General features: G+C 67.8%; 2 protein-coding genes across 7 annotated transcripts; both read right to left on the bottom strand.

Moving 5' to 3' along the window:
* Positions 1 to 565: 565 nt before the first annotated feature.
* Positions 566 to 5,174, bottom strand: USF1 (upstream transcription factor 1). Of its 4 annotated transcripts, none has more exons than XM_065664479.1 (11): positions 5,067 to 5,174; positions 4,325 to 4,391; positions 3,439 to 3,488; positions 2,895 to 3,013; positions 2,708 to 2,809; positions 2,430 to 2,622; positions 2,255 to 2,342; positions 1,978 to 2,099; positions 1,534 to 1,628; positions 1,309 to 1,437; positions 566 to 1,183 (listed from the first exon to the last, which is right to left on the bottom strand). In XM_065664479.1, exons 2-11 carry the CDS (start codon positions 4,330 to 4,332, stop codon positions 1,094 to 1,096), a joined length of 996 nt encoding a protein of 331 aa, XP_065520551.1. In that variant the 5' UTR covers positions 4,333 to 4,391; positions 5,067 to 5,174; the 3' UTR covers positions 566 to 1,093. The 4 variants fall into 4 exon arrangements, with proteins under 4 accessions (XP_065520551.1, XP_065520552.1, XP_065520553.1 ...); XM_065664480.1 differs by having other exon boundaries at positions 2,895 to 3,007; XM_065664481.1 differs by having other exon boundaries at positions 568 to 1,183; positions 1,978 to 2,036.
* Positions 5,175 to 5,540: 366 nt separating this feature from the next.
* ARHGAP30 (Rho GTPase activating protein 30) lies at positions 5,541 to 11,987 on the bottom strand. Of its 3 annotated transcripts, none has more exons than XM_065664471.1 (11): positions 11,685 to 11,987; positions 11,388 to 11,490; positions 9,975 to 10,119; positions 9,790 to 9,872; positions 9,602 to 9,709; positions 9,404 to 9,531; positions 9,176 to 9,317; positions 8,584 to 8,684; positions 8,404 to 8,481; positions 7,361 to 7,911; positions 5,541 to 6,359 (listed from the first exon to the last, which is right to left on the bottom strand). In XM_065664471.1, exons 1-11 carry the CDS (start codon positions 11,776 to 11,778, stop codon positions 5,565 to 5,567), a joined length of 2,328 nt encoding a protein of 775 aa, XP_065520543.1. In that variant the 5' UTR covers positions 11,779 to 11,987; the 3' UTR covers positions 5,541 to 5,564. The 3 variants fall into 3 exon arrangements, with proteins under 3 accessions (XP_065520543.1, XP_065520544.1, XP_065520545.1); XM_065664472.1 differs by having other exon boundaries at positions 9,176 to 9,320; positions 11,685 to 11,947; XM_065664473.1 differs by having other exon boundaries at positions 9,176 to 9,320; positions 11,388 to 11,482; positions 11,685 to 11,764.
* Between the last annotated feature and the right edge of the window lie 490 nt (positions 11,988 to 12,477).

The raw sequence follows: 12,477 nt of genomic DNA, 5'->3' as shown, positions 1-12,477 counted from the left end.
GGGTGCCGCCCCTCCACCAGGTGCTGCGGAGCCCCGCCCCTCAGCCATGAGCCATTGGCTACGCCGCCTGTCAGAGTCAAGAGGGGACGCGCCCCACAACCAATGATGGGCAGGCTCCGCCCCACAGCGCTGATGCGATTGGCTAGGGCCAAGAGGCCGCGCTGGAGACAGGTGTGAAAAAGGATTGGGCGGAGCAAAGCCTGCTGGCCAATCAAAGAGCGCTCTTTAACTTCTAGCCAATGGGCGCGCCTTGCGTCCATCGCCGCGGCCCTCAGGCGGGGAAACCCGGGCGTTGCCATAGCGACGGGGCCTGCGGCCTCTTCAGACCCCGAGCGGCTCCCGGTGCCCCCCCCCCGCCATTCCAGCGCCTTCCGGTATCCCGGGGGGGGGGGGAGGGGATTTGGGGTCCCCCCCATGCCCAAGGCTCCCATGGGTGCCATGGGTGGCTCCGATGGGTGCTGGGGGGGGGAGGGGGGGGGAATGAGCCGCGGGCTCTGGAAAAACAAATCACTATTTTTATTTATTTTTTGCCTTTTTTTTGTTGGTTTTTTTTTTTTTTTTGTTGGTTTTTTTTTTTCGTTAAATTCAGAGTTTAAAAAAAAACCCGTCTGGCCCCGGGGGGGGAGGGGTGGGGGTGGGGGCGGGGCAGCCGCAGCGGGAAGGGGGGGGGGGGAGGGGGACACACACGGACCCCGGGGACCCCCAACACCACCCCGGGAGGGGGTGTCCCATGGGGGGGGGGGGGACGGGGACATCACGGGCGCAGGCGGGGGGGGGGGGGGGGGCAGGCAGTGCATTGGGGGGGGGAGGGGAGATTGGGGGGGGGGGGATATGGGGGGGCCGGCGCCCGCCTGGCCGAGAGCGTGTGCACGAAGCGCGGGGGGGTCTGGGGACACATGAAGTTTATGGGGGGGGGCACAGGGGGACACGGCGGGGGTGGGGGGGAACACAAACCAAAGGGGAGGGTCCTCATGTCACGGGGGGGGGGGGGGGGGGTGGTGTTTGGGGGTGCTGGAGGGGGGGGGCGGGGAGTTGTGGGTCGCAGGGGGGGGGGGTGTCCCCCGTGTCCCCCCCCCCCGTCCCCGCTGTCCCGTCAGTGGGTGTCGTTCTTGATGACGATCTCGACGCCGTGCTGGCGGAGCTGCGCCCGCAGGATCAGGTTCTTGTTCTTCAGGTCCTCAACCTGGCACCGGGATGGGGGCACCCATGGAAAAGGGGGGGGGTCAGGACAAGCATGGACCCCCCCCCACCCCACCCTCATTGGGTAAAGGGACCTAAATCCGCGTTGTCCCCCCCCCCCCTCCTCACCTGCTGCCGCAAGACCTCGTTGTCCATCTGGAGCTGGTCGAGGCCCTGCAGCTCCTCGGAGAGGCGGTGGTTGCTCTGCCGCAGCTCCTGGATGTAGTCGCAGGCTTTGGACAGGATCCCACCCTTGCTCTAGGACCGGGATACATGGGGTGAATGGGGGGCAGCGGCACCCCACAGAGCCCACCCCGAGCCCCACAGCGCCGCGGGGACGAGGGGGGTCCGCACCTGCCCTGACTTGGTGTTCTCCATGGAGCAGTCGGGGATGATCTTGGAGAGCTGCACGATCCAGTTGTTGATCTTGTCCCGGCGCCGGCGCTCCACTGCCGGGGGCATGGAGGGGTTGGGGGGCAGCAGGGCCCTGAGACACCCCCCCCATCCCTAAACCAGCCCCCCCCGCCTGGGCTGGGGGTCACTGTCCCCTGTTGTGCTGGACCCAGTCCCCAGGGGTGGCAGAATGGGCCCGTTTTGGGTCAAATCAGCATCTTTTAGGGTGCCCTCGGGGCTCCCCGAAGGAGGTTTTAACAAGAGCTTTGGGGTGTCTCCTTCGGGCTTTTCCATCCAGGAATTGGGAGCCGGCAGCGGTAACCCAGTGCTGGCTGTGCTCCCGCACCGCATCCCACCATCCCGCATGGGACATGGATGCTCCCCCCCCATCCCGCTGCCCGGTACCTTCGTTGTGCTGTGCCCGGCGCTTCTCATCCCGGGTGGCTCGTGGTGCCTCCGACTTCCTGGGGGAACACCGGCGGCGTCGGTCCTGGTGATCCCGGTGAGGATCCGGCTCCATCCCAGCCCTCCCCATGCCGGCATGGGGGATGGATCGGGGTGATCCAGCCCGCTCCGAAAGCACCGGAGCATCCCCCAGCCACGTGCCAGGGGATCCAGGAGCGGAAGGGGGATCCGGGAAGGATCGGGGCGGGGGGGATCTGGGGGCAGATCCGGTACTCACGGGGAGTAGGGGTGGGCACGGGGGGCGATGGACCTCTGCGGGCCCCCCTGCAGCACCTCCTGCGGCGACATCATCACAAAGAACTGCCCTAAAGGACCCAAACCACCACGGGGTGAGGCGAGGAGCACCCCAAAACGGGCCACGACCCCCCCACCCCGGATGCCCTGCACCGTACCCGTAGGGGTCGGCTGCCCTAGGAGGGCCTCCGAGTTCTGCGTGGTGACGACGGCGGTGGCCGTGGTACCCGCGCCGGCCGAGGTGCTGGTGTCGGCCACGGCCGTGGTGGGGAAGTAGGTGTAATGGGTCTCAGTGGCCGTGGCCTCCGTCTCCACCGCATCCTCGCTGGTGAAGGCGCCCTGGATGACGGCCTGCAGCGGGGGGAGCACAGCGGTGCCGCGGTGGGACAGGGCACCGGAGACGGTCCCCGCCACGCTCACCGCCACCGGCACCCACCTGTGTCATGGACTGGGTGGCGGGGTAGCCGCTGATGGCGCTGGTGCCCTCCGTCTGCCCGTCCAGCTGCCCGTCAGCCACTTGGATCACCCTGTACATCACCTACCGAGAGCGCGGGGCTGCAGGGACCGGCCGGCGCCACCGGGCCCCCCCCCAGCCTGCCCCCCGGTGCTCCTGGTGCCCATACCTGCGTGCCACCGTTCTCCGTGCGAAACACATACTTGATGTTGGGGTCGGGGAAGGTGGCTGCAGACTGGATGCTGGCAATGGCGACGCTGGTGGGATCCTCCCCTGTGGCCACTGCACCTTAAGGCAAGAAGAAGGTTTAGGGAGGCACTGGCACAGGGTATCCGAGGAATGGGGATGCTCCGGCCCCGGCAGTGCTCAAGGCCAGGCTGGACACAGGGGCCTGGAGCAAGCTGCTCCGGTGGAAGGGGTCCCTGCCCGTGGCAGGGGTTGGAGCTGAAGGAGCTTTAAGGTCCCTTTATCCCGAATCATTCCATGATTCTGCCCCATGACAGGGAAAGGGCCAAGGCGAGAGGTCCCTGTGATGCTGAGGGTGGGCTCAGCGCTGCTCCCTCCTCTCTCAGGGACAAGGACAGGGCCTGGTGTTAAATGCCTCCGGCCACTTACCGGTGCTAAACTGCGCACGGCCAGGGCTAAACCGGGGCAGCAGGAGCCCCAAACCCCCTCACAGCCCCCCTCATACCCCAGAGGGGGTCCCCACTCACCTTCCTGGATCTGCACCGTTCCCTCTTCCGTCTCAGCTGCTTTCTGCTGCCTGCAAGGAGAGGAGCAACGGGTCAGGGACCCCCCATAGCCCATTGCTGGGGACCCCCCATAGCCCATTGCTGGGGATCCCCCATAGTCCGTTACTAGGGACCCCATAGCCCATTGCTGGGGACCTCCTTCAACCCATTGCTGGGGATCCCCCATAACCCATTATTGAGGACCCCAGAGCCCATTGTTGGGGACCCCACAGCCCAGCACTGAGGATCCCCCATAATTCATTACTCAGGACCCCAAAGCCCATTGCTGGGGATCCCCCCATAGCCGTTATTGAGGGCCCCACAGCTGATTGCTGGGGATCCTGACAGCCCATCACTGGGAATCCCCCATAGCCCACTGGAGGGGATCCCCCACAACCCATTATTGGGGACCCCACAGCCCATTGCTGGGGAACCCCCATAGCCCATTGTTGGGGACCCCACAGCCCAGCACTGAGGATCCCCCATAATCCATTACTCAGGACCCTATAGCCCATCACCAGGGACCCCAAAGCCCATTGCTGGGGACCCTCATAGCCCATTACTGAGGACCCCCATAGCCTATCGCTGGGAATACCCCATAGCCCACTGGAGGAGATCCCCCACAACCCATTATTGGGGACCCCACAACCCATTGCTGGGGATCCCCACACCCCATTATTGGGGACCCCACAACCCATTGCTGGGGACCCCACAGCTCAGCACTGAGGATCCCCCATAACCCATTACTCAGGACCCCAAAGCCCATCGCTAGGGATCCCCCCATACCCCTTATTGAGGGCCCCCCGTCCCATTACTGGGGACCCCCCGTCCCACCCCATGCACAGCCCCCCCCCGGGCCCCATCTCACCCCTTCATCGCTCCGCTCCGACGGGCATCCGCGGGGCAGACGCAGAGGAGGCTCCGGCTTCACAGCCCTGCAGGGGCAGAGGGGGCTCAGCCGGGGCCGCTCCTTCATCCCCATCCTCCTCCTCCTCCCGCTGTCACCGGCACCGGGCCGGGCCCGGCTCCACCGGCACCCCCCGTGCCCTGGGGGGGCCTGCTCCGGGCCGGCCCCGCTTCAGCCCTGCGGTGCCGGTGCCCGGGCCCGGGGCCGCCCCGCCGCGACCCCGGTTCCTTTGTCCCGGTTGCGGCGCCGGGAGCGGGGGTCCCGCAATGGTGGGGGGGGGGGGGGGGGCGCGGTGCGGGACCCCCCCCCCCCGCGGGTTGAGCCCCGCGGCACCCCCCGGTCCCGGCGCCCGGTGCCCCCCGTCGGGCCCGAGCCGCCGGCGGGCGCAGAGCCGGGTGTCAGGGCCGGGGGAGCGGTGACAGGCGCGGGGGGGGGCGCGGGGGGGGCGCGGGGGGGGCTGACAGGGCCCGGGGGGGGCGGCGGGACCCGGAGCACGGAGCCGGGGGGGGGCCGCGCCCCGGCGGCAGCGCTGGGCCTCGGCCGGGCCCCGCACCCCCGCGGCCGGAACCGGCCCCGCGGCTCCGCGGCGGGGAGGGGGAGGGGGGGGCGGTGTCGGCCCGGCCCTGCCCCCCCCCCCCCCCGCCGCCCCCCCCCCCGCGGTCCCGGCGCGGTCCCGGCGCCCCCCGCCCCCCGCCCCCGGTACCTGTCCGCGCCGGGCCGCCCTGCGCGCGCTCGGCCCCTTGTCTCGCCATGGAGCCCCGCACATGCGCACGGGGCGGCCGCGCCGCCATGGCGGGTCCGGGCGGAAGCGGCGCCGGTGACCGCCCCCTTCACGCCTCCGCCGCCGCCATCTTGGGGCCGGGCACGGCGCCATCTCAGCGCGCGCGGCCGCCATCTTACACGGCGAAGCTCGGCGGCTTCCCCCCCACCACCACCACCCCCGCCGCCATCTTGGGTGAGGGCAGCGCCATCTTGGAGCCGGGCACCATCCGCTGCGCTCCGCGCCCCGCCCGGGGGAACCGGCGCGGCTCCCGGTGCCGACCCCGCGCGGTGAGGACCCCCCCTCCCCGCCCCCCCCGCCCCCCGGCCCGGCCCTCGGAGCGCCTCGGGGCCGCGCACCCCCGCCGCGGCCTGAGGCCGGCGCGGCCGCCGCCATGTTGTGCTGAAGGAGGCCGCGGTCGGTACAGAAAGCCCAGCGCCTTTATTGCCCCTCCGCCCCGGGGCCCACCGCCCGCCGCGGGCCCGCCCGGCTCCCCCCGGGCTCCGCCGCGGCCGGGCCGGCGCTCCCCGGCTCCCCGCCGCCGTACGTCCGGCTCCGGCGCACCGGGGCCCGGCCCGGCGGCTGCTCCGCGTCCAGGGACGCGCTGCCCCGCGCCCGCCAGCCCGCCCGCCTCAGCGCGGGGCCGGGGGCAACGGGAGGCCCCTCCGGTGCCGCCGCCTCCTCCTCGGCCTCCTCCTGCCCCGCGGGGCCCGGCGGGGCCGTGGCGAAGTGCGGCTTGGGCGGCACGACGGGCACGGAGCGGGCCTGCAGCACGGCCGCGGCGCGGGTGGCCAAGCGCAGCACGGCCGCGGGCTCGGGCAGCACCGGCGGCTCCGGGCGCCCCGGCCCCGCGCTGCCGCCGCAGGGAAGCGGGGCTGGAGCCTCCGGTTGCGGTTCCCCTGCCCCAGGCTCCCCCACGGCCTCTTCGACGTCCTCATGCGAGGCGTCGGGACCCGGCCCCGCGCCCGCACGGGCCCCGCTGCCGGGGTCAGTTCTGGCTCCGTGCCCCCCGGTGCCCGGTGCCGCAGTGCGGTCCCCAGCCCCCGGAGCATCCTCTGCGGCCGGTACCGGGCTCCCCGGGGGCTCCGGCGCTGCCGCCAAGGGGCTGAGGTCGTCGTGGGCGCTGAGGAAGAGCTCGTCCGAGTCGGTGTCGTCGGGCGCCAGGAAGAACATCTCGTCCATGCACTCCTCGATGGACAAGTAGCTGCAGGGCGGCTCCGCCGGCGGCTCCCCCGGCTGGGACACGGAGACAGGGGCAGGGCGAGGGTGACACCGAGCACGATGCCACCGTGTCCCTTCCGCCGCCATCACATCCCTGCCCCTTCCAGCCCGTTACATCCAATCCATGCCCATCCTTGTCTCTTCCGTTCCTATCTCCTCTCCATCCCAGCCATTCCATGGCCGTCCCATCCCTGTTCCCTCCATCCCTGTGGATAGGATGTGTCCATCCTGCCCCGTCCCATCTCTGTTCTCTTCATGCTCATCCCTGTCCCTTCCGTCCAATTCCCATTCTCTCCATCGCATGTGTATCCCCTCCGCCCCATCCCTATGCTCTCCATCCGCAGTGTCCATCCCATCCCATCCCTGTCCCCTCCATCCAATTCCCATCTCCTCCATGTTTACCCTGTCCCTTGCATCCCCATCCTCTCCATCCCGTCACTGCCACCTGCATCCCATCCCCATTCCTTCCCTTCCATCCCTGCTGTGTCCATCCTCTCCTATCCCATCCCTGTTCTCCTCATGCTCTTCCCTGTCCCATCCAGTTCCCATTCCCTCCATCATACCTTTGTCCCCACTGTGTCCATCCCATCCCTGTCCCTTCCATCCAATTCCCATTCCCTCCATCACATCTCTGTCCCCACTGTGTCCATCCCATCCCTGTCCCTTCCATCCAGTTCCCATTCCCTCCATCACATCTCTGTCCCCACTGTGTCCATCCCATCCCTGTCCCTTCCATCCAATTCCCATCCCCTCCATGTTTACCCTGTCCCTTGCATCCCCATCCCCTCCATCCCGTCACTGCCACCTGCATCCCATCCCTGTCCCTTCCATCCAGTTCCCATTCCCTCCATCACATCTCTGTCGCCACTGTGTCCATCCCATCCCTGTCCCTTCCATCCACTTCCCATCCTCTCCATCCCAATCCCCTCCATCCGCACCGTGTCTCCCCCATCCCAGGGGCTGTCCCCCTGCCTCCGCACTCCCGCCCCATTCCCGAGCCCGGCGCTGCAGCTCACGTTCATGCACCCGCTCTCCATCCCGTCCTCGCTGGCCGCCAGCCCCTCGCCCTCACCCGCGGTGCCCGGCGCCAGCTCCCGCTCCCCCTGCTCCCCGGCGCCCTCCAGCCAGGGCTCGGGGGTGTCCAGGAAGGCGAAGGAATCGCGGAGCTCCATGGAGAGGCGGCTCCCGGCCGCGGGGGACGGGGGCACCGGCTCTGGAGCATCCCCCCCGGCATCCGGCTGCGGGGCGAGGGCGCCGGTGCCCAGTGCCGGGCAGGGCAGCCCCCGGGTCAGGCGGCACAGGTTGGCTGTGATGTGCGGGGGGACGCTGACCAAGAAGGGCATGGAGATGTGGACCCCGCTGCCCTTCTGCGCTCGGCTGCGCCCGGCCCGGGGGGTGCTGGGCTCCGAGTGGGCGCTGCCGTCGCCCTGCGGCTGCTCCGGGGGCTCCTCGCGGCCCTCGCCCGGCTCCCGGCAGTGCCCCGGCGGCACCGGGCACGAGTCGAAGCTTTCCCGGCGCTGCGGCGGCTTCCCCGGGTGCGGCTCCTCCGGACAAGGGTCCCCTGCGCCTGGGGCGGCACGGTCGGGCTCTGCGGGTGCTCGTCCACCACATCCCGTCCCGTCCCATCACACCTCATCCCATCCTGTCCCATCCTACCCCATCCCGTCCCATCACACCCCAACCCATCCCACCCCATCCCATTCCATCCAGTCCCACCCCCATCCCATCTCATCACACCCCATCCTACCCCATCCCATCCCGTCCTACCCCATCCCATCCCATCTTGTTCCATCCTACCCCATCCTATCCTGTCCCACCCCATCCCGTCTCATCACACCCCAACCCGTCCCATCCCATCCCACCCTGTCCCATTCTCTCCCATCCCACCCCATCCCATCCAGTCCCACCCCCATCCCATCCCATCACACCCCTCCTGTCCCATCCCATTCCATCCCACCGCACCCCACTGCACCCCACCCCATCGCACCCCATCCCATCCCACTCCATCCTATCCCACCCCATCTCCACATCCCCACCCCAAGGCGCATCCTCCTCTCACCATCGCCAGTGGAGGGGACGGCGCTGAGCGAGTCCATGCTCTTGGCCGGCCGCAGGCTCCTCGCGCCGCACTTGTCCTCTGGGGTGAGGAAGGGGAGCGGAGATGTCCCCAGAGCCCGCATGTGGGGCCCTGTCCCCGAGCCATGGGGTCCCTCCTCCTGGCGACAGCATCGGGCCCCACCTTTCTCCTCCAGCGCCTTCACCTTGCGCTTGGCCTCGTGGCTGGAGCGGCCGAGGTGGAAAATGGATCTCCACTTCCTGGCCTTGAGGGAGCCCTTCCTCCTGCGGGACCGGGGCACGAGGACATGTGTGTGCACGAGGACACGGGTGTGCACGAGGACACGCGTGTGCACGAGGACACGGGAGTGCACGAGGACATGGGTGTGCATGAGGACACAGGAGTGCACAAGGACGCGTGTGCACGAGGGCATGGGTGTGCACGAGGACACGGGAGTGCACGAGGACACAGTTGTGCACAAAGACACGGGAGTGCAGGACACACGTGTGCATGAGGACATGGGAGTGCACGAGGTCACTGATGTGCACGAGGACATGCGTGTGCAGAAGGGCATGGGTGTGCACAAAGACATGGGAGTGCAGGACACACATGTGCATGAGGACACAGGAGTGCACAAGGACGCGTGTGCATGAGGACACGGGAGTGCACGAGGACACGGGTGTGCACAAAGACACGGGAGTGCAGGACACGCGTGTGCACGAGGACATGGGAGTGCACGAGGACACGGGTGTCCCCATAGGGCACTGGCTCCCACCTGTGGTCGCTGAGCTCGATGATGGTGTGGTAGGGCCGGATCGGGGGGGGGCCATCGCCCTGGCTCAGCGCCGCTGGCACATGGTACGGTGGCGGCTGCCCCCCCCCGGCCAACAGCAGGGACCGGCGGGGGCTCTCGGCTGCTGCTGCCACCAGAATGCGGTGTTAAGGAGCCAATGGGCCCCCCCGGCCACCCCCCACCCCCCCCCCCTTGCCCCATAGGACGAACCCTGGAGGGGAGCATCCCCAAAGAGCTGCTCCACGTGGGTGAGGATGAACTCGACCACGATGGACTGGACGCGCACCTCCATGAATGCTGCGGTGCCGTTGAAGCCCGACGCCTCGATGTCCTTGGACCTGTCACGGCCTTGGGGTCACCCCCCTGTCCCCATGCCCTGTCCCTGTCCCCAGCGCTGTCCCCGCTCACCGCAGCAGGTTGGGGGCCCACACGATGGCCAGGTTCCTGGCGTGCATGTTGGTCCGGCTGCTGTGGGCCGCCATGCGCAGGAGGTGCCGCATCAGGAACTCCAGGGTCCTGCGGCACCAGGGGCATCAGGGACAGCAGCACCCATGGGTGCCACCGCGTCCCTCCCTGCTTTGTCCCCCCCCTTTTACCTGTAGTGGGGCACGGGCAGCTCCTTCAGCACCTCCTTGATCTTCACCAGGCGAGCTTCCTCCATCTGGATGGCCACTGCATCCTGATGGGCACCGGGAGCCGGTGACCGAGCGCCGGCTCCCAGTGTGGGGGTGACCGAGTGCCACCTCTTGGGCTGGGGACGGGGTTGGGGACAGGCGCTCACAGCGAACTTGTGGTAGAGCTGGTAGGTGAGCAGCGGGTTGGGCAGCTCCCGGCAATAGGCTTTGCACAGGGAGCTCACGCAGTGGATGTCCTGCAGGTAAACGTCCCTGCGCAGGTCGGGGCAGCGCTCGCTCTCGAACTCCTGCCTGCGATGGGATGGGAATGGGAATGGGGATGGGGATGGGGATGCGGGATCCCCCGCTCTGGCTCTGCTGGGGTGTCCCAAGGGCTGTTGTGGTTGCCGAGGACCAGGCACAGCCCCGATGGGCTGGCAATGGGGTGGGTTGGTCAAGGGGGGCCTTGGTGGCATGGGGGGGATGGTGGGAATGGGGGCGCATTGGGAATGGTGGGGACTGGGGGATGCTGGGGATGGGGCATGGCAGGGGCAGGGGATGCTGGGGACACTGCGGGTACAGGGGATGCTGGGGACACTGCGGGTACAGGGGACGATGGGGACACTGCAGGTACAGGGGATACTGGGGACACTGCGGGTCAGGGGATGATGGGGACACTGCGGGTACAGGGGGTGATGGGGACACTGCGGATACAGGGGACGATGGGGACACTGCGGGTACAGGGGATGATGGGGGCACTGCGGGTACAGGGGATGCTGGGGACACTGCGGGTCAGGGGATGATGGGGACACTGGGGCTATGGGGTGTGGGAGCCATTGCGGGTAGAGGGGATGCGCCAGCATGGGGAAAGGGGAAAAGTGCAATCCCTGGAGCCGGTAGGGGTGGGAGAGTGGGAAGGAAACGGGAATTGAACAGGGAGAAGGAAGGAGGGGAAGGGCTGGAGCCGGGGCTGCGGGATGGGAGGGGCGGGCCACGGGGATGGAGCTGGGTTGGCTCCTGAACTGGACCCATCCCCATCGCCCTCCCACTGCATTCCCGCTTCCCCCTGTCTCATCCCACCAACACCCCACCTGCTCCCGTGCCCTCATTTCCCTCCTTCCTGCTCCCATCTCCATCCCATTCCCATCTTCCTCCTGTTTGATCCTGTCCAGTCTCCAGCTCCATCCCGGCTCCCTCTGATCTCCATCCCTTTATCTCCATCCTTTCTCCCTTATCTCCATCCCAACTGCTCCAGCTCCGTCCCATCTGCTACTGTTCCTGTCATCTTCATCCCATCTATTCCTGTCTCCATCATCTCCATGATTTCTCCATCATCTCCATCCCATCCACCCTTGTCTCCAGCTCCATCCCTTCTCCGTCATCTCCATCCCAACTGCTCCAGCTCCACCCCATCCACTCCTGTCCCCATCCTCTTCATCCCATCTCTTCCTGTCTCCATCATCTCCTCGTTTTCTCCGTCATCTCCATCCCATCCACTCTTGTCTCCATCTCCACCCTTTCCCCATCATCTCTATCCTTTCTCCACCCGCTCCATCCCCATCCCCTCCGGCCCCGCTCACCGCAGCCGCTGGATGTTGGAGGACACCCCGGAGAGCCGGTAGATCCCATCCACCACCCCGTGCTGCTCCACGAACTCCGTGCAGCTCCTCAGCACCTGCGGCACTGGGGGGCGAGGGCCCAGCCCCGTCACCCCCCGTCACCCCCATCCCCGGCCCCCCTGGCCCATTCTGGGACCCCCGAACCTCAGAGGGGCCTCACCGGAAGCACCCGATTGCGGCGCTGCCCGAGCACCGGTGACGCAACCGCGGTGAGACCCAAGCCGGCACCCCCGGCACCCCCGGTGCCCCCGCGCTCACCGTCCTGCCCCGAGCGCTGCAGCAGCTGCAGGAGGTCGCAGCCGAAGACCCGCTCGCGGGCACCGCCCTTGCGCCTCGCCTTGTGCCGCGACATGGCTGCGATCAGCCCCTGCCCATGGCCGGCACCGGCGCCGCACCCGGGGCGCAGCGGGCGGAAGCACCCGGGGAGGAAGTGCCGGGGCCGGGGGAGCCGCGAGGCCTCTGCTGGCTCCGGGGCGCAGCAGGAAGGTGGCGGCTGCCCGCGAGGCGCTTCCTGCTCCCGGCACCTCCAAACCGCAGGCAACGAGCACCAGCGAGCACCAACGGCGTGAGCGCACCAATATCATGTGTGCAGCAACACTCACCAGAGAGCACCAACGGTGTGAGCGCACCAATGTCATGTGTGCACCAACGCTGTGAGTGCACCAATGATCACCAGTGCTCACCAATGTCATGTGTGCACCAACGGTGTGAGCGCACCAATGATCATCAGTGCTCACCAATGTCATGTGTGCACCAACGGTGTGAGCGCACCAATGATCACCAGTGTTCACCAATGTCATGTGTGCAGCAACGCTCACCAGAGAGCACCAACGGTGTGAGCGCACCAGTGCTCATGTGTGCAGCAACACTCACCAGCGAGCACCAACGTTGTGTGTGCACCAACGTTGTGTTCACCAATGCTCACCGGTGCTTGTGTGTGCACTAATGCTTGTGTGTGCACCAATAATCACCAGCAAGCACCAGCATTGTGTCTGCACCAACACTTGTGTGCACCAATGCTCACCAACACTTGTGTGTGCACCATTGTATG

Source organism: Lathamus discolor, unplaced genomic scaffold, assembly GCF_037157495.1.
Source record: "Lathamus discolor isolate bLatDis1 unplaced genomic scaffold, bLatDis1.hap1 Scaffold_200, whole genome shotgun sequence".
NCBI lineage: Eukaryota > Metazoa > Chordata > Aves > Psittaciformes > Psittacidae > Lathamus > Lathamus discolor.
The sequence above is the reverse complement of the archived record's forward strand: the minus strand, read 5'-3'. Positions and strand labels throughout refer to the sequence as shown.

What these genes read in the sequence shown, in the direction of transcription:
- USF1 (XM_065664479.1), bottom strand. An exon ending in CCACCCAGTCCATGACACAG is followed by an intron (nt 2,623 to 2,707) that starts GTGGGTGCCGGT and finishes CCCCCGCTGCAG; the next exon opens with GCCGTCATCCAGGGCGCCTT. An exon ending in CCGGGCACAGCACAACGAAG is followed by an intron (nt 1,629 to 1,977) that starts GTACCGGGCAGC and finishes TGCCCCCGGCAG; the next exon opens with TGGAGCGCCGGCGCCGGGAC.
- ARHGAP30 (XM_065664472.1), bottom strand. Translation starts at nt 11,778, where the DNA reads ATGTCGCGGCACAAGGCGAGGCGCAAGGGCGGTGCCCGCGAGCGGGTC. An exon ending in GCAGCGCTCGGGGCAGGACG is followed by an intron (nt 11,491 to 11,684) that starts GTGAGCGCGGGG and finishes CTCGCCCCCCAG; the next exon opens with TGCCGCAGGTGCTGAGGAGC. An exon ending in CGTCCCCTCCACTGGCGATG is followed by an intron (nt 7,912 to 8,403) that starts GTGAGAGGAGGA and finishes GTGCCGCCCCAG; the next exon opens with GCGCAGGGGACCCTTGTCCG.